We start from the raw sequence: 23,516 nt of genomic DNA on the forward strand, positions 1-23,516 counted from the left end.
CACATAAGAATCACCTGTGGAGTTGTAAAAACCTTGTGTCCTAGGCCTCCCCTGGGGCTCAAAATCAGACTATAGGTTCAGTCCAGGTGTCAGTATTTTAAAGCTCCGAGGTGGTTTCAATGTGCTCCAAGGTCGAGAACCCCCGAATCAGAGCCCAGGGAAAGGGGAGCAGCAACCAGCTGGCCCCCGAGCTTTCTTACCTCCTGCCCCTCCCAGCCCAAGGGATAGGGGACTGGGGGCTGGAGCAGCAGCCCACGCAGGTGCCGTGGAGGCATTCAGGCAGGATGTGGGCAAGTGGGGGATCTTCGAGCCCACATTTTAATGCTAGAGGTCCTCTGCCCAAAGGTCCATCCTCCCCCCCCACCCCCGCACACCGAATAGAATCACCAGGAGGCACACAGGCTAGAGCGTGAGCTGTAAAACACCTTCTCCTGCTGTACACAATCAGCTGTGGCAGCTTAAATCCTCAGAACTCATGAAAAAATACCTAGGTCCATGAGAAGCAAATCTATAAAGGAAATACTAGTAGCCCAACCTTTACCCGACAATTCGGAAGTAACACACCATACAAGGGAACAATAACCACACAGATTGACACAGGCAGCAATACTGGATGCAAAACAGATGACATAAGAATTCCCAAGACCTTTATGACAAAAAAGCCTTAAACCATTATAGACAAAATAAGAAGACTTAGCCAGTTAAAACCATATAACATGTTCATATTGGGATAATTTGACATTGTAAATTGCAGAACTAAGATGTTAGTTTCCCCCCAAATTAAACCCAGTTTCAATTCAAATATCAAAAGGATTTGAGGAACTTGACAAAGTTATTGTAAATGTTTATGGGAAAACAAGTCCGTCACATCCGTAGCTTGTATGAAGAAAAGGAAGGACCAAAGACAAAAGGCAGGGCTTCTGGCCCCCAGTCTCATGCTCATTTCACCCCAGGTGGCTACAGCTGTGAATTGCGGTTTAATAACAATAAAGGTGAAAAGCAAGGCTGCTTTTCATATTGTGGAACAGTTTTCTTCCGCACAGGAAGGTTTAAAAGTTCATACATGATCTTGGATGGCATCAAAACTCATCAAGTTTTGACGAGTTTGCCGGGTGAATCTCACTCCAAATGAACAAAGGCAGTGCCATCAAAACAGTGGGAGCAGAGGGTGCTGTGTACAAGCAAAGGCTGGAAAGGCCTCACTCTCTGGCTGACCCCCTGAATGTGCCTACTTACAGCAACACCCAAGTATCAGAGAAGGAACCCGTCCAGGCAATGTGTGTTCCCTTTCTGTTACTGCAGTAACAATTATCACAAACTTACGCAACACTTCTACCAACTTAAAAAAGAAAAAAAAAAGTGTTACCTTCAAGTCTAGTTAGAAGTCCAAAATAGGTCTTACTGGGCCAAGTCAAGATGTCAGCAGGGCTGCGTTCCTTCCAGGGGCTGCGGGAAAGCATCACCTCGCCCGCTCCAGCTTCTGGAGTCCACCGGCCGCCATCTTCCAACACTGAATCACTCTGACCTGGCTCTCCCGCCTCCCTCTTCCTCCTTAAGAATGCTTTTGATTACCGTGAGCTCACCTGGATGATCCAGGATCCCCGCCCTGTTTGAAGGTCAACTGATTGGCATCCTTAATTCTCATCTGCAACCTTAAGTACCCTTTGCTGTGAAATACAACGTATTCAGGTTCCCGGAGTTAGATGTGAGCATTTCAGGGGATCATTATTCTGTCCCCCACAAAATGTATCTGTTTAAGAATTTAGTGGGCTGGAGCTGATTAAACAGTACCTTTGCTCCTGTCACGAAGTTTAGAAAAGCAGTGAGCGTATCATCAAGAAGTTCACAGTTTACTTAACCGGATCCACCACTACCCCACATGCCCAAAATGTTGTTAAAAGGAGGGTCTCTCTCTCTCTCCCACTTGCTCTAAAACCATCCTACCCTTGTAAACTGGACAACTGAGCAATTTTTCAGAAGTTCCTGTTTCCTTTGTATGAAAGTTGTCTTTTGTCTATGTGAAAGTATTCTTTTGGTCTGACTTATTCTAAGAATTGCTTCAATTTTAACACGTATGTAACTAGCAAATTACCTTCTCCCCAGAATACTAATGTGTTTTGTGGTGTGTGTGTGCACGTGCGTGTGTTTTAACCTGAATACACAATTCATCAAAAAGGTCATCCTTTTATCGTTTTCCTGCCTTTCCTTAAAATTAACTGGCTCATTAAATTTTTGACTGTGACTTGTGTCTCTTGATGTGTTTTTAAAGTATAAATTGCTTCCATGTTCTAAGAAACGCACTCTCCAGGAGATATGGAACTATGAAGCTGTGAAGCTGTGATTTTATCAGAAGGCACATATACACATACTCTCTCTCTCTCTCTCTCTCTCTCTCTCTCTCTCTCTCTCTCACACACACACACACACACAAATGTAGCCTTTGTATATCCAGGTTCAATGGTCCAGAATCATTTTTGTGTTACAGAGTTTTGCGGGATTACCTTTCCCCTGAAAATTTTGCGTAGTCAGAAGAACATAAACTTTTGCATTCATTTTCAGGGGGTTTCTGCCCCACCCCCATCCATGAAATCATCTAAAGGTTAACTTGGAAGGAAAACATTCAACCTCAGCGCAGGTGCAGGATATCGATCAGCTGAGAACCAGGGAAAGAGAATGAGTGTAAAAAAATAGTGGAGGAAATTGTAATTTTAAAAATGTTAAAATTGTTCATGTTAATGTAAAAATGTCAACTTAAAAAAACTGGGAGATGTGCATTAAAGACTTATAGTAGATAATTCCTCCTTAACTTTAAGCTCCTGAACGACCGGTTCCATATCGTATCTCTTCATTTTTGTTTCTCTCTTACGGAAAGCCATGACTGGCCTTCCCGTGAATATCATCTAAATGGCTCTCAATGTGAAACTGATATACAAAGAAAGAAGGAGGCTTGCACTCATCAGCATGTTCCATAGCTAGGGCCCAGCATGAATTTCAGGATCCAGACCTGAGGATGCAGAATCCAGGAGTGATGTGATTTGTTAAGTAGCAGATTTGCTGAAACGAGGTAGTTTGACCCCTCGAGCCTGCATGCCTGACGGCTGAACTGTGCTGAGACCACAGAGCAAAGAAACATACACACTCTGGAGCCAGACTGGCTGCATCTCAAAATCCAAGTTCCGCCACTTACTGTGTGACCTTAGGCAAGTTACTTAACCTCTCAGTGCCTCAAGTTTTTCATCAGCAAATGGAGATAATAATAGTACATATCTCACAGGGTTGCTGTGAAAATTAAGTGAGCTAACTTGTGTAAAGCACTTAGGACAGTGCTTAGAACATAGAAAATATCATACAACTATTTGCTACTACTATTACATTATTATTACCATCCCTACCACCACTACATAGTGTCCCTAAAGAAGCGTTAGGCTGTAAAGATGACGGATCTTATTAACTGCAGGGTATTAGAGAAAGGGTACTATCTCTTGGAAGCCTTCATATTTAATAGCTTTACCTTTATCACCTACAAAGACCTAATTTGACTAGAATTTCTAGTGCCCCAAATGACCTATATTTGGGCAACCTCTTGCCCTTACCCCTATAACCAAGGTAATGAGAAAGTCTATTGTCTGATCATAATTGCTTTCTGCTCTTCTTTTTATGTCCCAAAGGCCTCTGAATTTGCTTGTTCATTTATTCTACGAATCTTTCTTTGTTTTTTAATGCTTAGATACTGTGTGGCAGGCACTATCTTGGGAAAAGTCCCTGATTTTTATGGAGTTTTTTACATTCATGGAAAAAGACAAACAATAAACAAGCAAATAAATGACCAATAAAAAAAATTCATATAATGACAAGTGCTATAAAGAAAACAAATCAGGGAAATGTGCTCTAGAGTGACTCAGGCAGGGTGAGCAAGGGCTAATTGAGGTTAAGGTGTCAGGAAAGGGCTCCCTAAGGAGAGGGAATTAAAACTGATGCTGAATGATAAAGAAGGAGCCAGCCATGGGAACATGGAGAACACGTTCCTGGCAGTGGGAACAGCAAGTCCTAAGTCCTATGTGGAAACCAGCTGATGGGGTTGAAGGATCAGAAAGAAGCCAGTGCAGCTCGAGATATTCATCAAGAAGCGATGAGATGAGTGTTAGGAGACAAGGAAAGAGAGGGAGGCGGGGCTGATAAGAGAAGGCCTTGCAGCCAAGGTAAGGAGGTAGACGTCATTCTAAGTGCAATGGGTGATCTCTGAAGGGTTCAAGCAAAGGGTTACATGGGTAAGGGTGGACACAGTGAGAGCAGTGGGGAAGCTCTTGCAGTAATCCAGGTGTGAATCTTAATGGCTTGGAGTATAGAGATGGATGGTAGTGCCATTAACTAGGACGGGGAAAGTGGAGAAAGTTGGCGGAGCGGTGAGGGATGCAATCCAGAGCTCTATTGTGGCCGTGTAAAGTTAGGATGCCTATTAGAGACGTCCACGTTGCAAGGCCAAGTAGGCAACTACATATTTGTTTATTGCTTATTAAAGAATTATTTGTGACCTTGAATAGGATACTTGTATTGAAGAGCCCTGAGAGTGAAGTCTCGTTATATCAAGGGCAATGCACAACCCTTCTGTTTGTTTTCCACTTCTATCTCCTGTTTCTATTCCTACCTCCAGTGTATAAGATCCCACATAACATTCATTTGCGTCTCAAGGCTCTTGACCCATGAACATTCTTAATCCCTAACACTCAAAAAAGTATTAGTTAAAAAGTGAAAGCAGTGAAGGAGCTAACCAAACATTCTGATGTAGTCAAAGGACTGCTAGCCTAGGCACCATGAGGCCAAGGTCATGACAAAAAGTGAGGTAGAGGGGGTGCCGGGTGGTGGTGGGATGAATTGGGAGATTGGGATTGACATATATACACTAATATGTATAAAATATATAACTAATAAGAACCTGCTCTATAAAAAAAAATTAATTAAAAAAAACCCCATATAACCCCAGACTAACCATGAGAAGGACATCAGACAAATACCAATTGAGACTCACTCTACAAAATATTTGACCAGTACTCCGCAAACTGTCAAGGTCATCAAATATAAGGAACGTCTGACAAACTGCCACAGCCGTGAGAAGCCAAAGAGATATGACCCCAAAATGTAGTGTGGGGTGCTGGATGGGATCCTGGAACAGGAAGAGGACAGTGGGTAAAAACTGAAAAGATGGGAATCAGGCATGAACTTACAATAACGTATCCATATTGATTCCCTAATTGTAATAAACATACCACAGTAATGTAGCGTCTGTAACAGGGGAAACTGGGTGTGGGTATATGAGAACTCTCCGTACTATCAACACATTTTTTCTGTAAATCTAAAGTTCTTCAAAAGTAAAGCTTAAAAAAAAAAAAAGGTACAGAAGAAAACAAATGATTCCTAGGCTTGACTCCTGGCTCATTCCTTTACTAACTGAAAAACCTAGAGCAAATTATAGAATATTTTGGAACCTCAGTTTTCTTCCCCTGTAAAATGGGGATAATAATTCCTGGCTCGTTTGTGCCTTGTGAGGATGAAATTTGCTAACATCTGTGAACACCTACACAGTGCCTATACTATCTATGGTGGACATCTGTAAATATAGGTTTTTTTCTCACTCTTTTTACTTACTATCTCTCTACCTTGGTTCATCAAATGTAAAAAGAAGATGCTTCGCTAGATGATCATTAAGCTCTATTTCAGCTCTTTGAAAACCAGTAAACCATCCTCTTGATAACGACTGGATAAACTTCTTGGTTAAAGCTACTTTTGAACCCAATATTAGTACATCTTTCTGCAAGCTTTGGTCACATTTAGATTAGGGAAGATGCAGCGTTCAGAAGCAGGCATTAGACCAGAGAAATGTCTCTCCGAATGTTGCAAAAAAATTTTTTTAACACCTTTATTGGAGTATAATTGCTTTACAATGCTGTGTTAGTTTCTGCTGTACAACAAAGTGAATCAGCTATACGTATAGCTATATCCCCATATCCCCTCCCTCTTGTGTCTCCCTCCCACCCTCCCTCTCCCACCCCTCTAGGTGGTCACAAAGCACCAAGCTGATCTCCCTGTGCTATGCAGCTGCTTCCCACTAGCTATCTATTTTACATTTGGTAGTGTATACATGTCAATGCTACTTTCTCACTTCATCCCAGGTTACCCTTCCCCCTCCCCATGTCCTCAAGTCCATTCTCTGTGTCTGTGTCTTTATTCCTATCCTGCCCCCAGGTTCATCAGAACCATTTTTTTTTTTAGATTCCATATATATGTGTTAGCATACGGTATTTGTTTTTCTCTTTCTGACTTACTTCACTCTGTATGACAGACATTAGGTCCATCCACCTCACTACAAATAACTCAACTTCATTTCTTTTTATGGCTAAGTAATATTCCATTGTATATATGTGCCACATCTTCTTTATCCATTCATCTGTCGATGGACACTTAGGTTGCTTCCATGTCCTGGCTATGGTAAATAGTGCTGCAATGAACATTGTGGTAAATGACTCTTTTTGAATTATGGTTTTCTCAGGGTATATGCCCAGTAGTGGGATTGCTGGGTCGTATGGTAGCTCTATTTTTAGTTTTTTATGGAACCTCCATACTGTTCTCCATAGTGGCTGTAGCAATTTACATTCCCACCAACAGTTGTTACAAAAATTTTATCTCCCCCAACATCCGTAAAATTTCAGGGTAGGAATAACCTTGTAGAAGTTAGAGTAAATGAAATCTCACAGAGTGGTACTTTTAGTAGCACTTGCTGAAAACACAGTCTAGGAGAATCAAAACACAAAGCTCTTCATCTCAGACTCCCTTAAACTGGATGGGAAGTTTGGAGGTCTGAGCCAACCAGATGGATGGGGGATAAGAGTGGGACGCTGTTAAGAAGCTTCTAGTATCCTACCAGCTCCAAGAGAGAGGGGCTAAGACAGGAGGGCCATACAGAAGACCAGCTCAGGTTAAAAACGGGAGTCACTAGTTAGGGACTTTCTGTGTCCCCCTCCTCCCCCTTGTTCCTGTCGGAACAAGAGCTTATCCACCTGTGTGGCAGCAGCACTGATCTGAGTCCCAGGGGAGTGCATCTGCAACCCACGCTGAGAAAGACGCTGCTTGATCAAAGGACTTAGGGACAAAAATTAAAATGTGCGTGAGCCTTATGGTAGAAACAGTGTCGGTTTATCAGGACAGGGACAGTGACCCCGAGAACGAGGCCAAGATGAGAAGCCTATAAGAGATGTGAATATGGAAGAATCCACCCAAAACACTTTTTAAAGCTCCAAACCTATGCCAAGCTAATTGAAAAATGAAAAATCGGTCTGGCCCAGAGATCTGTTTGGTTTGACTTGCACAATGTGTTTTTTCTTAATTGAACCCAATTGTCCTGTTCAGTTTTCCAAGCACCACTCTCCTGTCATCTTATACCCCAACCCATAACCCGGCTATACGACTACATTAGTCCCGTATGCATTCAGGTTCACAGCTACTGGTATGTAATTTCCAGACTGACTGACTTTTAAGTATTGGATACTTGAACATATGCCGACTGCAGGGATGACGGAGAAAGAGAACAATCATAGGGAAAAGAGGAGAAGAGGGAAAGGCTAGAAATTCCAGCCTTGCCATCTTTGGACGAGGCATCTCCCCACACCCAGCCCAATTAAAACAGCTGCAAATCGGCCATACCTAGGTCCAGTGAAATGGGTACCCACCATAGTCATAGCTGCCTGTCTCTTTCAACTAGCCTTTCTATCTTTGGAGAAATTCCCGAGAGGCAGAACTCAAATTCCCAGTCTCCCTGGTAGCTAGGACATTGGCTCATGGTCTAGGTTCCCCCAAAGACCATGGCAAAACTGTGGTTCCTGGCAAAACTGTGATGTGGAAAAGGGCAAAGTGAACAAATATGATGTCTTTGCCAGCATGGAGGTAGCTGGGCCATCAGGTTCCCAGCGGCTGCATAATTGATTCCCTAGTAAAGAAGTGACATTGACGAGGCAGGAGGCTCTGATGCTCAGTGGACAAAGAAAACAGCAGAAGTTTCCTCATCAGACCAGGTCGGCAATGCAATTTTACTCCTGGAGTTTTAGCCTGGAGCCCAGGCCTCTCAAGAATTCTTTGAACTACTCAGTATCATTTTATTAAACTCATTTTCTGCTAAATCAGCCCAATCAGCTTCTATTGCTTGAAACCAAAATCCATGACTGCTAAAGCAAGCAGTGGTGGATCCATCTCTGAGAACCTTTCACTGGGGTTGCCTTGGGAGAAAGCCATTCGTGCTGATTTCCACGAATCCCAGCACCTGTGAAAGAAGCCCCAGATGTCATCAGGCCGCCCTTGTTCCCGCAGAGGAAGTGCACAGGAGAAAACTCTTTTATATCCTTGCTCTGTGAATCCTAACATGTACTTTCTGAAGTCATATCACATTGCACACCCATTACTCAGTACTCGTGGCAGTTGACTTAATTGTCACCATCTGCAGAAGAGGTCGTTAAGTTTTCACCACTTGCTACTTAGTCAGTTGTGGAAAATGTCAGAGCAGAGGAGTCTGTTCTCAGCCAGTCTGGGAGATGGTCTTGCTCTACATGGCCCTTGTAGCGACTAGTGAACTGGTTCCCTCTTCTCAGACCTCTGTGCAAAAGAGGCAAGCAAGACAGATTTTAAGCTAAGCTGCAAGGATGACAGCAAGCTGGTCTGCACACTAAGAAAGGCTGTCGAACATTCTTCTCTATTATTTCTGTCTGCTAGACAATTCTGTATTTACTATAAACAGTAGAGCAATTCTCATTTATAGTCCTCATGAGAATCCTTTAATGGGGATACTATTAAATCCTCCTTTTTTTTTTTTTGGTACGCGGCCCTCTCACTGTTGTGGCCTCCCGCTGCGGAGCACAGGCTCCGGACGCGCAGGCTCAGCGGCCATGGCTCATGGGCCCAGCCACTCCGCGGCATGTGGGATCTTCCCGGACCGGGGCACGAACCCGTGTCCCCTGCATCGTCAGGCGGACTCTCAACCACTGCGCCACCAGGGATAGCCCAAATCCCCCATTTTATGGGAGAAAAAGCTCAGACACATTAGGTGGCTTGCTTAAGGTCATAGGGGATCCAAACTTGAGTTTTCTGATTCAAAGCTGGTGGCTTTTTCTTCTATACGTCAGTGGCTTGCAATGTGGGTTCCAGGGATCTCTGGGATGTTTTCGGGAAGCCAAGGAGGTCAATACTATTTTAATAATAATAATAGTAATAATAATATCCAAAGTAAAGGAGATCACTATCTCAAAGAGCTATCTACACCCCCATGTTCTTCACAGCATTATTCACAATAGCCAAGATATGGAAACACCTGAGTGTCCACTGATGAATGGATAAAGAAAATATGGTGTATATATATTTGTGTCCTGCCTTTTGTGACAACGCGGATGGACCTTGAAGGCACTATGCTAAGTGAATAAATCAGACAGAGAAGAACAAATACTGTATGATTTCACTTATATGTGGAATCTATACAAACAGAGTAAAATGATGGTTAGGAACCCCAGGGTTGGGGGAAATGAGGGTGCAAACTTTTGGTTCTAAGACGAATAAGTCCTGGACTCTAAGGTACAGCGTGGTGACTATAGTTAACAATACTTACTGTATACTTGAATGTTTCTATGAGCGTAGAGCTTTAATGTTCTCACTGTAAAAACAACAAAATGGTAATTATGTAAGGTAAAGGATGTGTTAACTAACCTTATTGTGGTAAACATTTCACAAAATATATGTGTATCAAATCGTCACACTGTACACCTTAAACATACACAATGGTATATGTCAAATATATCTCAGTAAAGCTGGGAAAATATAAAGTGTCATTTGCCCTCTTCTGTTTCATCCTTTTATGAGGGTGCAGGGGAATTTTCCGGAGGATACCTGACATGCAATATAACAGACTGAGGCAGAAGCATATGTGAGAATCCAGCTGTCTTCTATTAAGCCAAACATTAAAGAGATTTTCAAAACTGCAAAACAGTGCCACTCTTCTCACTGTTTTGTTCTGGAAAACATAAGTATTTTTCATAAAAATATTATTTATGTTAACATATGATGGGTTTATTCATTTTGTTTTAAAATGGATTGATAACTTATCTTCAGTGTTCACAGCTTTCATTTCTAATACAACAAGTATTTATAGATGTAACCCACAGAAACAAAAACGCTTTGGAGTCCCCAATAATTTTTCAATGTGTAAAAGAGTCTTGAGACCAAAATGTTTGAGAACCGCTATCCTGCATTATAGCTGCCTTAAAAAAATATATCCAGGGTAGATACAGATTTACCTTGATTGCATTTTAACAATTTGATGCCAGTGCTAAACCTAGATTTTCTGTTTCCACCTCGTATGTTCTTCCTCCTAGTCTTGACTTGGATTGATGAGTTCGTGAATGACAGCCGAAAATCTTGAACTGTAGTGATTATAGACTCAAGCAGCTTCTTCCTCTCAATTCCTAAAGTACCTAGTTCACTGTATGTTCGATTAATATTTGATCACTGGATGAATGACTAAAACAGATTGCTGTCACAGACAGGGGACCTGCTCGATGCCTCCGAAGAGCATGTGCGCTCACTCCTGAGTTCAGTTGCCTGCCAAACCCAGCTCAACTCAGCCCCGGCAAGGCCAAGTGCACTTCGGGCCCCAATGGACAGCGATCGTATACCTGTCTCCCTGCCTTTGGACCTGACCCCTGTCCAGAGTCTCTTCACCCACAAGACCCAGCTTAGCCATCCTGTCCCCTACACAACTCTTTCCTGGAGACACTAACCCACAATGATCACCACATTCTGACATCGTGTAGGAGTGTTTATCCCCGTCACCTGTTTTGCCTCTTGATCTCATTCTATCCTGCACTGCTGTCTTTCTAAATCACCTGTGTCTATTTCATTTTCCCTACAAGATCTTAGACTTCACGAAGGTTCTCAAAGGTCTTCTGTGGTACCCACAGAATCAAGCATAGTGCCAAGTTAATAATAATCACTTTGAACTTAAGAGTTTACAAAATAATTGACATATCACCTCACTGTTTTCTCACCGAAGCCCTGTAGGTAAATTAGGGAAGGCCTCTTTTTATTATCTCCACCTTCCAGAGGGAGGCTTTAAAATTCAGCAGCCCAAGGTCACTCAGCTAGTGATGGTGCAAGCCTGTGTCCTGTGATGCCCTAGTCTGTGCTTTCCCCACTGTATCGTGCTCTAGTTTCCTAATACATACCTATTTAATTTACTTGAAAGAGAGCTTTGAGAAAAACAACAGCTCTAGATCTATGAGTTAGGACAGTCAGGAATAAACCCAGGTCTCCTGATTCTCTCTCAGGTGCTACAATTCACAGCCATCTTTTCCCTTGTGATTTTAGCTGTTAAGGTAGTCAGCACACGTGCTGGTTAATCCTATACATAGTTCTCTCACAAGGTATACACGTTAAGTGTCACATAAATATCAGTTTTCCCTCTTTCTGCCCTATGTGGCTAATTGGTAACCTCATTTACTCATTTGGTTTTTGGGCAAAAATTAAGGAAAATATTCTGAGATAATCCAGAAATGCAAGTTGCGTCTATAAAATTGATTATACTTTACCTTTATAATTCCTTATCTTTTCTCTTCTTCTCATTCATTTGCTCACTAATCCCACAAGCATTTACTAAGCTCCAAGTATGAACAGAGCCGCATGCTGCTGGAGGGACCTGCCATAAGTAAAAGAAATGATATCCCTGCCATTAATGAGATTATCATCGCATGGTTGAAATGACATTTCTAGAGAAAAATTCTAAGGCATTAGAAGTGTGAGTTAGCTCAGTGTAAATTATTTATGGAGGCGATGAAGGACTAGAGAGTAAGAAAAAAGGAGTTCTTATTACAGAGAGAAATAATTGGGGGAACGCTTCATACAAGGGATGTCTTGAAAGAAGGATGTCATGAGATATGTCTCAAAAGAAACGTAGAATATGGTCTGGGAACATGATCTCCATCTACAGCCTCAAGACCACCCCCAAATAATCAAACAGTCAAATTAAAAACAAATGTAGCCACAGGACAGGTTGCCTGGCTCCCCACACCCAGCCAGCTGCCACCCCTAGGTCCTTGCTACAGAGAAATTCTGGAGCCCCACCATGGGCTGGTATAGCATTTCAGGGGAATGGGTGGCATCAGAACTGGTCCAGGGCAAAATGAAAAAGTGAGTCCATACCTCCCAGATACTATGTACAGTGCATCTTTCCTCCCCCATGGTGCTCAAGTCTTTTAGGAACAACTCAACATGCCACGGACACCACATTCCTCTCTGACCTGCATCCCAAGCTATTCTCTGTGTCTCTCTCCTATGATGGGCTTCTTTCCGATGCCCATGCCCTCAGGAGTTTCCCCTGCTGTGCATCTCTGTGCCTCTACAACTCAAGTTTGGATTAATAGTTGACCCACCGAGGTACTATAGGTACGCAAAATGGGACCCTTCACTCTAGCAGCGGGACACTGCAGTATACCAAGCACACCACTGGGAGAAGACGCAGTGGGGGCAGAGGGATCTCGGGAGCTACCCAGACCACACTATGTGATTAGCTGGAAAGTCGAGCTACGTGTAATACCCTCCTGAATAGTTCAAGATATAACATAAAGAAGAGAGAGCACACCACATGGCTATGTCAAAACCGAGAAGGTTGAATAATGACATTAAGACCAGATCACAGAGACCTTGTAAGGTAGGGTGGGCTCCGTCGTTGGTAATGGCTCGAGCATTAGGGACACTGTAGTTCTTCATAACGTAATGTGATAAATGTGGTGCTTTGTGAAGCCGTGGATGAGAGAGGATGGGGGAATAACGGACTCCCCATAGGCCTGGATTATGAGGGCACCTGCTACAAGCTCACTTTTCAGGCACTGTAACCATTTCTACACACACCTTCTAGATCAGAGTCTCTGAAATGAGGTGTCACATGTGAGTTTCATTCTCCAAGCTTTCAGAAGGAATCACTCCAAAATCTACCCCCTTTTAAACAAATGGAAGGATGTAGTTCGTTAAAGATGAGGTTCCATCATGTGGGTCAGAGATGAATTTTTCTGGCAAATAAACCTTTGCTCATGAGCACGTTGCTAAATATGCAGTCTAGAAAAGAACACTTTTCTGTTGGTGGATAAGATGATATCCACTTATTACAGATGACAAGTTGAATGGAAGAATTTGTAAAGTAGCTTTATTGTGATTCCAACAACAAAATGAGGCTCTGATAATTTTTTCAAATTCCGTTGTATCATTCAGATTCTGTTTGGGTTTCATGACATATTGTCAGGGGAAGAAGGTGGTGGGTGGACGCCAATCTGCCTGGGATGAGAGATGTGGATGGACTTTCGGGTGTCCCAGTGACAGCTGACAATCCATGTTTGACAAGTCAGAATTCAATTTCTTTATCTTTCAGAGCAAGATCGTCGCATTAAAAGCCCAACTTCCGGGGGGGGACGGGGAAGAATAAATCAGGAGATTGGGATTAACATATACACACTACTATATATAAAATAGGTAATCAACAAGGACCTGCTGTATAGCACAGGGACCTCTCCTCAACATTCTGTAATAACCTACATGAGAAAAGCATCTGAAAGGAATGGATATATGTATATGTATAACTAAAGCACTTCAGCTATACACCTGAAACTAACACAACATTGTAAATCAACTATACTCCAATATAAAATAAAAATTAAATTTTAAAAAAGCACAATTTCTGGGCTATGAAACACAATGGGAAAGGAGCGAGGGTCAGAAGAGCAAGAAATCGCCTTTCTAGGAAGCAAGGACCGGGAACCAAGGCCACCAGCTCCTGGGCAGTGAGTGCACGACTGCTTGTACCGCAAGGAGACTTTGAGCATTTCTTCCAAGTATCATGTATGGACTAGGGCAGAACACAAACTTTAAAAGCTTTTTGGAGATTCAGTCATAACAGTCAAAGAATTGAAACAAGGACTTGGGGCTTAACATAATAACCTCACTCAACACTCCCCCCCCCCCCCCCCCCCCCCGCCGCGGACAACTTCTGCCCAGGAAGGGGGAGGGATAAAGGGCAGGTTTCTTTTCCTCTCCATCAATTCCCCATGTTCCTTTGCTGTTTGCTGTGGGAAGTTAGCCTGAGCCCCTTGGAAAATTCATAGATGTGTTTAATGAAGGCAAAGGGCAGAATTGTAAAACTTTACTTGATTTGGTTTTATTTTAAAATCAACACATTTTTACTACACTTTTAATCCTATACCTCTTAGGTTCTCGACACTGGTTGTAGATTAGGATCAGCTGGGTGTTCTTTTGTGTTGATAATAATGTCCCTGTGGGACCTGAATATTAGTATTGTTTAAGGTACTAATGTCAGAACTTCTGGGAATGGAGCCCAGGCAAAGTAATTTTCAAAAGCTCCCCAGGTAAATCTAATATGCAGCCATAGTTGAGAATAACTGCTGTATTGAAAAAAGAAAAAAAAACAGGTGTTGGTTATAAGGATTTCAGTTTTAAAATACCTGTCTGGCCTCAAAAATAATGTCTCACTGGAGGAAATTTTGCCTTTGAGATGAAAGAATGAAAAAGAAAGTATCAAGGTGTAGAGAATCATTGGGGTGTGTGTGTGTGTGTGTGTGTGTGTGTGTGTGTGTGTGTGTGTGTGTGTGAGTATGTGTATGTTCTATAGTTAGGGTGTTGATATAATTCAGTAGTTATTAACAGCCTTGGGAGCAGAAGCTTTTCTGATAATCTGATGAAGGCTCTATCTTCTCCAAAACAGTGTACATAATGCAAATTTTGCAGATTTTAGGGCTATCACTCTCTTCCTAAAACCGATGTTAAGGACCTCTGATATAATCATAGACTTTTATAACTACCATTGAAGAAACAAATAAGCAGATAAAAATAATCAGCCATAAGAACTGAGAAACCTAAGACTGAGTCTTGATTTTTCCCCCTAAGTTGCTGTGTGATTCTAAATAAATTACTTAAGCTTGCTAAGCCTCAGTTTTTCTATATAATGAAATGCTTATCTGCCTATAGGGCAATGTGGTTAGTATTTTTACAATTTTGTAAAAAAAAAAATCAATTCAGAGTAAATGAATACAAGTAAAAGTACTTTGAAAAGTTACGATTTATTGTCAGAGATATTCAGAATTAATCTAAGAAGAAATATACAATTTCTTGGGTAACTGAGATGTATGTCTCGCTTTCACTGCTATGTACACCTGCCCTGTCAGCAGACCATCAATTATAAGGAATTCAGCAACTCTTGAGCTAACTCAGAACTAACTCTGTATTAGATGGATGGTGAGTCCCAGCCCCAGTTGGCCTATATATTCAATCTCTCTCTCCCTGTGGTATGATGACGAGCCTTTAGTATTCACTTTCTGTCAAACTGCTAGTAAATCCATACTTATACGTTGAAAAATTTCAGCATGTGTTAAAATGCAAAGGGAAAGTAGTAGTTTCAGGGGAAATTAAACCTATGAACCAAAATTTGGTCTTTTTCACGGGAGTCCTGAGGTATTTGTTTCTTTCCTCTCCACCTCCTACCTGACCTGAGGACCTGGGGATTCCCACTGGTTCCCTATCAGAGGATCTCTCCCTAGTAAATCAACCTTCTTATTTCCCAAGGAAACACTGTCTCAGAAATACCTTCAGTCCCCAAATATTAAAGTGTAAAAATCTAGGATTAAGAATAAAGCTTGCTTTTAACAGCCAGTGCTACAGGGTTAGAGCCATTTATCCTGACTGTGGTAACATGTTAACCAGAAGTGCAAACTTTATACACAAAGACTAGGCAGGCCTACCCTAAAAGAAAGACACCAGCCAGAGCCTTCATGTTCCTGGGTGTCAATGTTTCCTATTATTTCATTGTCTTAGTCTGAATAAAAAAAAATAAAAATGAGCAAGGAGTATCCAATACTCATACTGAATTTTGATTGCTGTTTTCCACTCCTCAGAAAAATATGTTGAACAAAATGCAGAGTCACGTAGCTCAAGCTACTGTCTGTTTGTTCATAAAGGAAAACGCTTTATACGCAGAAATTTCAAGTGAGAGGAGATCTCAGGTCTCCAAAAGCAGCTATTATCAAACAAAGCAATCAGAAAATTAATGCACTGGAGATGGCTGTGACCACAATCTTGGCTATCAGGGAGTGTCTTCGTCTCTCTTGGTAGGAGCTCGTTTTCAAATTGCTTATTGTACCCACAAAGTCTATCTAAATGTTCTTTGCCATAAATCCCTCCTCCTCTTTTATAGAGTATTGCTTTAACTGTCTAGGTATTCTTTCCCTAAACCCTTGCTTACCATCTACTATGAGTAAGACACTGAAAAGAATGGTATTTGAGAGCATTCAAGATATTTTTGTTACATATAAAGAGGATGGGCCATTGAAAGACCTAATCAGTTTGATTCTGCCCCTCCAAACCAAGGTCTCCCTAGTAGATGACCTATCTGTGTCCTCTTGCCCCAGCTGCTTTAAAATGGCTCTTCATCCCAGGGAGCTAATGGAGGAATCTGTACTTCAGTGAAATGGCTCCATCATCCCTTTCCCTCCCTGACCACAGAAGTTGGGCCATTCTGGAGGGGTGTGTGTGTGTGAAAGAGAGAGAGAGAGAAAGTATGTCTTCTCCTCAAACAAGGGCACGGTACATATCTGAATTCCAAATGAATGAAATTTGGTGTTTTAGGTAATCCTATCTTCTGGTAATTGAGAATTGCCACTTATATAAATTACCAGGTCACAAACAAGTAGGGCAAAAGGCTCTCAAGGTGGTGACTTCCTTTGTATTAATCAGGAAAATGCACACCCAAGAGTTGAATAACAAAATCATATACTTTTTTCTTGGACAGTTGATATTTTGTTTCTGTATATCATGACTAATCATAATGGCTATAATTCATCACTTCAGAAAAGCAATCTACAGTTCTAGCTGTACAAAACTAAAATGGATCGAGACCCTTTGCCACCCTGGCAGAAGATAATAATTACATCATTATTTATTAACTATAGCGACAATAGCCAAAAGTCTTTTTAACTTCGTTTGATTTAAGATCTATTATACGTTATAGTCCAGCATACACAAGCCAAGCAAAATAGAACAAAATTAGAGAAAAATCAAGTTCGTGTATTTAATCTGAATAATCCTGCAAAGAAAGCTACTCTCATGTTTACCTACCATTGGTAGAACATCTACTCTGCACTAAGCACTGTCCTAGGTGTTCTGCATATTTGATTCATTTTATCCTCGCCACATCCATGGAGGCATGCTGGTTGCATCCGTTCTAATTAGTGAATAACTACACTAACAAAGATCCTGTAGATTAGTACAGGCAACACCTTTCACAGATAATATGTTCAAACATTAGAACAACAAAACACTCTTCTTGGAAACCATGTCTTAACTTTTACAATCAAGAGTTTTTTGAAGGATAAGCAAAACTGATGCGTATCCAGAATCTCAAAGGATGTCCCGCTTGGAGCCACATTTCTTCCGTCTCTTCTTGGCCCACACAATGTTCCCAGAAACAGGCCAGGGACAGAGAGGAATGAAGGAAATGAAGAGTCATCAACCACACTGAGTGCCCTTAAGAACTGCTCTGACGTCATTTGCCTCCACCTTCCACGAATCCTGGGATGGCCCTGCACAGACAAGTGACAGATATTGACAACTCAGTCTGTGAAGATAGTGGCGAATGTCACTGAGGGAGATTTGTGTTAAGCATTACATTAACTCAAGCTAATGTACCCTCCTTGCAAGGATGGCCAGTGTGAGGTGACGCGAGGTTAGGACAGTCCGATCCATAGTTGGATGGAGATGAGCTCTGTTCTGAGTATGCAGAAGTTAGATTATAGATCCTCAAAGGAAGTTTTTCCACGGATAGCAAGAGTCAAGCACGCGGTAGCTCCCACCTCTGGAATGAACCTGTGTTCCTGGCTGGATTGTGACCACTTACTAGACTCTAAAGGGTGGTCAGAAGCAGGGACCAGGACACTCCCTATTATACAGTTCTGAAGGAGCTGAAAACATGGGCAAGAGTTAGGAAGACACTTTTTGCTGCCTATCCCAGGGTGCCCCTGTGGTATCTACCCTTCACAAAGGAAGCAACCTTAAACTAAGTCATAAAGAGTATTTGATTCATGTTTCCTCTCCTTTCTCCATCATCCTGATTCTTCCTTTATGAAAAACACATGATTGCCTGGCCTGACCAGTCCCAGGCCAGTAGAGGAAGACATTCCCACTTGCCCCGAACTGTACAATGGTGGTTGTGGCCAGCTGGTCCTATCATCATGGGGGAGAAATTAGCATGATTAGAGGCCAACTGTTGCCTTCATTCCCTCTGCTCCCTCCTCTGCCTGAGCCTAAGACCTTTACAGGTTCCCCAAATGGCAGTGACAAAGCAACTGACCACGACTCACGTTCCCATATATTTCTCAATACGTACCCAAATTTGTATTTGTCAATAAGAAAAGTCTCTGGCTGCTTAGTTGTTTGTAATCCACCCTTTGGAATGCGCTACTTATAAAAATATTATTAAAAATATATAATGACTTTTATGGGACATTGGAAATGTGAACACCAACTCTATATTTAATGATATTAAGGAAATATTAAATTTCTATTTAGGAGTAGGAATGGTATTGTGATAGTATTAGGATTTTTAAGAGTGAATAGCTTATATATATGTATATATATGTGTGTATATATATATATATATATATATATATATACTAAAATGTTTACAGAGTGAATGATATGATGTCTGGGATTTGTTTCAAAATAACATGGGAGGGTTGCAGCAAGTAGGGATATGGGTGAAACAAGATTGGCCTTGAGTTGATCATTGTTGAAGCTGGGCAATAGGTTCATTGTGCTGGATTTTGTTTTGTTTTGTTTTGTGTTGTTTGTATATGTTACAATTTTTCCATAATAAAAATATTTAAAAAAGAATCAAAATTGGTTAAAGTTAATTTAAATTCACTTTAGAAAACATGTTTTTCAAAAATACTTTAAGATATGTGCAATTTTATGATTTAATGTTAAATGGAATAAGAAGATATAAAACTGCACATAAAATATTGCATGCACATATATATATATGCATGGAAATGGAAGAATAAAACTACACGAAAAGTAAATTATGGTTGCCCCTGACTGGCAAGAATACATGTTATTATTCTTTACTTGTTACTTCTTTGCATTTTCCAAATTTTCTAGAAAGAAAATATATTTTGTTTTTGATTTTATGAAGTTATTTGTATAAGCCATGCTCATGATACGTAAGGGGAAAAAAGTGCTATAGAACTGTATATGAAATAGAATCTGAATTTGTTTTTAAATGTGCGTGCATGGTGTGTGTGTGTGTGTGTGTGTGTGTGTGTACCTAAAATAAACATCATCAAATTGTTAATGATGATTATCTCTGGGTGGTGGCATCGTTTGGTAATTTTTATGTTTCTTCTTCAGTTAATAAGTATAATGTTATAATCAGAAAAATATAGCATGAAAAAAATTAAACTTAGATTTATTGTATTTCTTTATAAGTAAAGGATTGTCCATATAGGGCAATGTAAATATAAGGAACTATGTAATATATATTTATAAAACAGATAAGTACGTCCAAGGGAATTTTAATTCTCTTTGAAAGCATATGTTAAGGGTTTTTTTTAGATTTTTTTTTTTTTTTTTTGATGTGGACCATTTTGAAAGTCTTCACTGAATTTGTTACAATACTGCTTCTGTTTTATGTTTTGGTTTTTTGGCCACGAGGCATGTGGGATGTGAGCTCCCCGACCAGGGATCAAACCTGCACCCCTTGCATTGGAAGGCAAAGTCTTAACCACTGGACTGCCAGGGAAGTCCCTGTGTTAAGTTTTGAACAATGCTAATATAAAATCCTGTGAACAGCCATTATGTGGTGATGCTCCTGCCTTCATATACTAAAATTCCTTAATAATCATGTTTCATTTTCTGTCCAACTCCAGGTATATCTATGCCAATACCAGTCTTTGGGCTCCAGGATGATTCGAAGGTCTTTAAGGAAGGGAGTTGCTTACTCGCCGATGATAACTTTGTCCTGATTGGCTCTTTCGTGTCCTTTTTCATTCCCTTAACCATCATGGTGATCACCTACTTTCTAACCATCAAGTCGCTCCAGAAAGAAGCTACTCTGTGTGTGAGTGATCTTGGAACACGGGCCAAATTAGCTGCTTTCAGCTTCCTGCCTCAGAGCTCCCTGTCTTCAGAAAAGCTCTTCCAGCGGTCCATCCACAGGGAGCCAGGCTCCTACGGCAGAAGGACTATGCAGTCCATCAGCAACGAACAGAAGGCTTGCAAGGTGCTGGGCATCGTCTTCTTTCTGTTTGTGGTGATGTGGTGCCCCTTCTTCATCACCAACATAATGGCCGTCATCTGCAAAGAGTCCTGCAACGAGGATGTCATCGGAGCCCTGCTCAATGTGTTCGTTTGGATCGGTTACCTCTCCTCAGCGGTCAACCCTCTAGTGTACACACTGTTCAATAAGACCTACAGGTCGGCCTTTTCCAGGTATATTCAGTGTCAGTACAAGGAAAATAAAAAACCATTGCAGTTAATTTTAGTGAACACTATCCCGGCCTTGGCCTACAAGTCTAGTCAACTCCAAATGGGACAAAGAAAGAATTCAAAGGAAGATGACAAGACGACAGATAACGACTGCACTATGGTTGCTCTAGGAAAACAACATTCAGAAGATGCTCCTACAGATAATATCAACACAGTGAATGAAAAGGTTAGCTGTGTGTGATGGACTGGTTGCCATGGCAACTGCGGAGGGCACACTGAGCAATTTCCCCCTTATCTGGGAGGAAAAAGGAAAAAGAAAAGAAAATAGGGAGACTGGAAAAGATTAGGCCAGTCTAATGGAACCAACAATAATATCTATATGCCTCATTTTATTATGTCAGTGAAAAGCAGGGTTCAATGCCACAAAACGTGCACTTCAAAAATATTCTGACAGCATTTCAGCTGTGAGCTTTATGATATTATTTTTAACATTGTAAGTTATATGTCTTTAAAATGATTAGCTTTTATTGTATAATTACAATGAGGCCATAAATAAATCTAAATTTTCTTCTATTTGCAAGTGAAAAGCTTGCTACTATGTTGTTAGATGGCATGAGTTGGTTACCTGTCGCTGTAAACAAAAATAGCTCTAAATAGTGAAACATTGGATGAATATGATGGCCTCTTACATAAAGAAAAAATTCTCTTTAAAACTTACCATAATACACGTTTTGGATGACAATAACAAAAAGACACTAAAGACAGTGTTATGAAATCTGTATTGCTAAGATACTTAAAAGAAATACTTGACAACTTTTTCAATCCTGCTTTTTCATAGATGCCATTTTGCAATATTCACAAAGTCGCTGGTATTTGCTGCATTTCAAATTAATTCTTCTCAGAAGTGAACAAGATTTTAAGTGTTATTTAATAACTATTGCTGCTTTCTCTTCTACTACTTGTGCTTTATTCTGAATTTCCAGTGTGGTCTTGTTTAAGTGTTTGCTCTATTAGGTAAACTATCAAAAGGATAATCAAACATTACCAGATACATTTTTAGAAATTGCTTCTCCTAAGAGCACCACAGAAGCGTTTGGTAACTTGCTCTTTAATGACTGCATCATGCCTGCGCTCCTCTGAGCAGTAAGCGGTATTGATGTAACTGTGTCAGGATTGAGGAATAAAGTCAGGTTTTTGGCTACTGACAGCAGTAGAGTCTTAGGACATCTCTGTAAAATGCAGCTGACCCACCTGTTGGCACCCATCAGATAAATTGATGCTTTCAGATCAATCTATATTATTTACTAAAACTGTTCAGCTTTGGATTCACAATCATTGATTGAGTGTACACCATCTGTGAAGAAATTTCCTAGGTACTAAGGATATAAAAATAATTCAAACAAGATCTTTGCCTTTAAAGAAAAGGACCTAATTTGAATGGCACTTATCAAAACAGTAATTAACAGACATTTGGAGAATCAGTTCGATTTATTTCCTTCTCACCTGGCTCAGAAACAAGTTTATTTCAACTCCAAGGGCAGTTTTCTCAGTAAGTTTCCTGACTGGTTGCCAACGAATACCAACCAAACAAAAGAGGGGGAAAATACCACTTGAGGTCAAAATCTGCAATTAATTTAGGAATATGAGCTTCAACTTGGACCCCAACTATGACTACCATAGTTTTGAGCAAAATATGATTCCACTTTCCCGAAAACAAACTCATTTATTACTCACTGACACTGGACATCCTACCCCCCAAAAAGCAGTAATATAATGTTTCATAGAAAAGTTTGTTAAGGAGACAGGGATTAACAGCAGTTAATTCACCTTGATACTATTACTCTAGGTTACATTGCACATTCTTCTTGGAATGGATGTTAGATATGTGATGACAATACTGAAGCATTTCTGTTGAATGAGAAATAGTTTTTGCTGTATGCCATTAGAAAAAACTATATATTTGGAAACTAAAAATGTGGGAGATTCTGTTGTGTAATTTGGAAATGCATTAGGTCTGTCCTAATTATGTCCTTTTAGGTACATTGAGAGGGGTTTCTTTCAAAGCTAGAATTTATAATAAGCTGCTAGTATCTAGGCTGCATTTGAACTAAACTATTTTCACGATTATACCATACTAACTGATACAAATGTTAAAAAGTCTCTACTCTAATGTATTTTGCCTTAGTTTGTAACTCTGCCCATCTCATTATATATTAGAGAAAAGACTACAGATTCTACAGCCATATACTCAATCTTGATGAGAATGAACATAAATACTGCCTGATAAGTCTTTTGACTACATATATATGACAAATGTGTTATGTTTTTTCTCTCCATAATTATCTGTTCAAGTGTATATAGACAAACATGTATCTGTATTCTTGTACAGACATGTTCCCATGCACTTTATTCAGTATTTATATATTTATATGGAGGAAAAGCAAGTCATTAATGAAAACACAGTATATACACGTGTGCATGTTTGTATCATGTCAATTTAAATGTGAATTTCATGTTCTAATGTTTCTATGACCTTCCATTGCTGTCAAAGCAGATTGTAACAGAAATGTCAGCTCTTTAAATAAACTGGATGTTGACCTAATTTTGTGGGAAGACTTTTAACACAATTCTATGAGGGTGGTGAAAACAATGCTCCTTTTACATAGTTGATTGATCCTAAATAAAATGGTTCCTTTGGGCCCTTTGTTTAGTCTGGGGACGTTCTGATTACTAAGGCTTTTGTTTTTTCTTTTTTCTTTTTTTTCTTCTTCGGCCACGGCATGCAGATTGCAGGATCTTAATTCCCCAGTCAGGGATTGAACCCCGGGCCCTGGGCCGTGAAAGCGCGGAGTCCAAATCACAGGACCACCAGGGAAGTCCCACTAAGGCTTTTTAACACACCCCTCACTCCAGTGAAACAGTCCTTGAATTATTCATGGATCTGTGATCAA

General features: G+C 40.6%; 1 protein-coding gene across 2 annotated transcripts in view; it reads left to right on the forward strand.

Annotated features, from left to right (window-relative positions):
* The window catches only part of HTR2A (5-hydroxytryptamine receptor 2A), a 59,620-nt gene extending 36,338 nt beyond the window's left edge, over positions 1-23,282 (forward strand). The window contains exon 3 of one of the 2 annotated variants that reach the window (XM_032611622.1): positions 20,007-23,282. In XM_032611622.1, the coding sequence (XP_032467513.1) occupies positions 20,007-20,806 (800 nt within the window). In that variant the 3' untranslated portion in view covers positions 20,807-23,282. The remainder of the gene's footprint in view (positions 1-20,006) is intronic. The other variant, XM_032611623.1, reaches the window with a different exon arrangement.
* The last annotated feature ends 234 nt before the right edge of the window (positions 23,283-23,516 follow it).

This window comes from Phocoena sinus, chromosome 18 (genome assembly GCF_008692025.1).
Source record: "Phocoena sinus isolate mPhoSin1 chromosome 18, mPhoSin1.pri, whole genome shotgun sequence".
NCBI lineage: Eukaryota > Metazoa > Chordata > Mammalia > Artiodactyla > Phocoenidae > Phocoena > Phocoena sinus.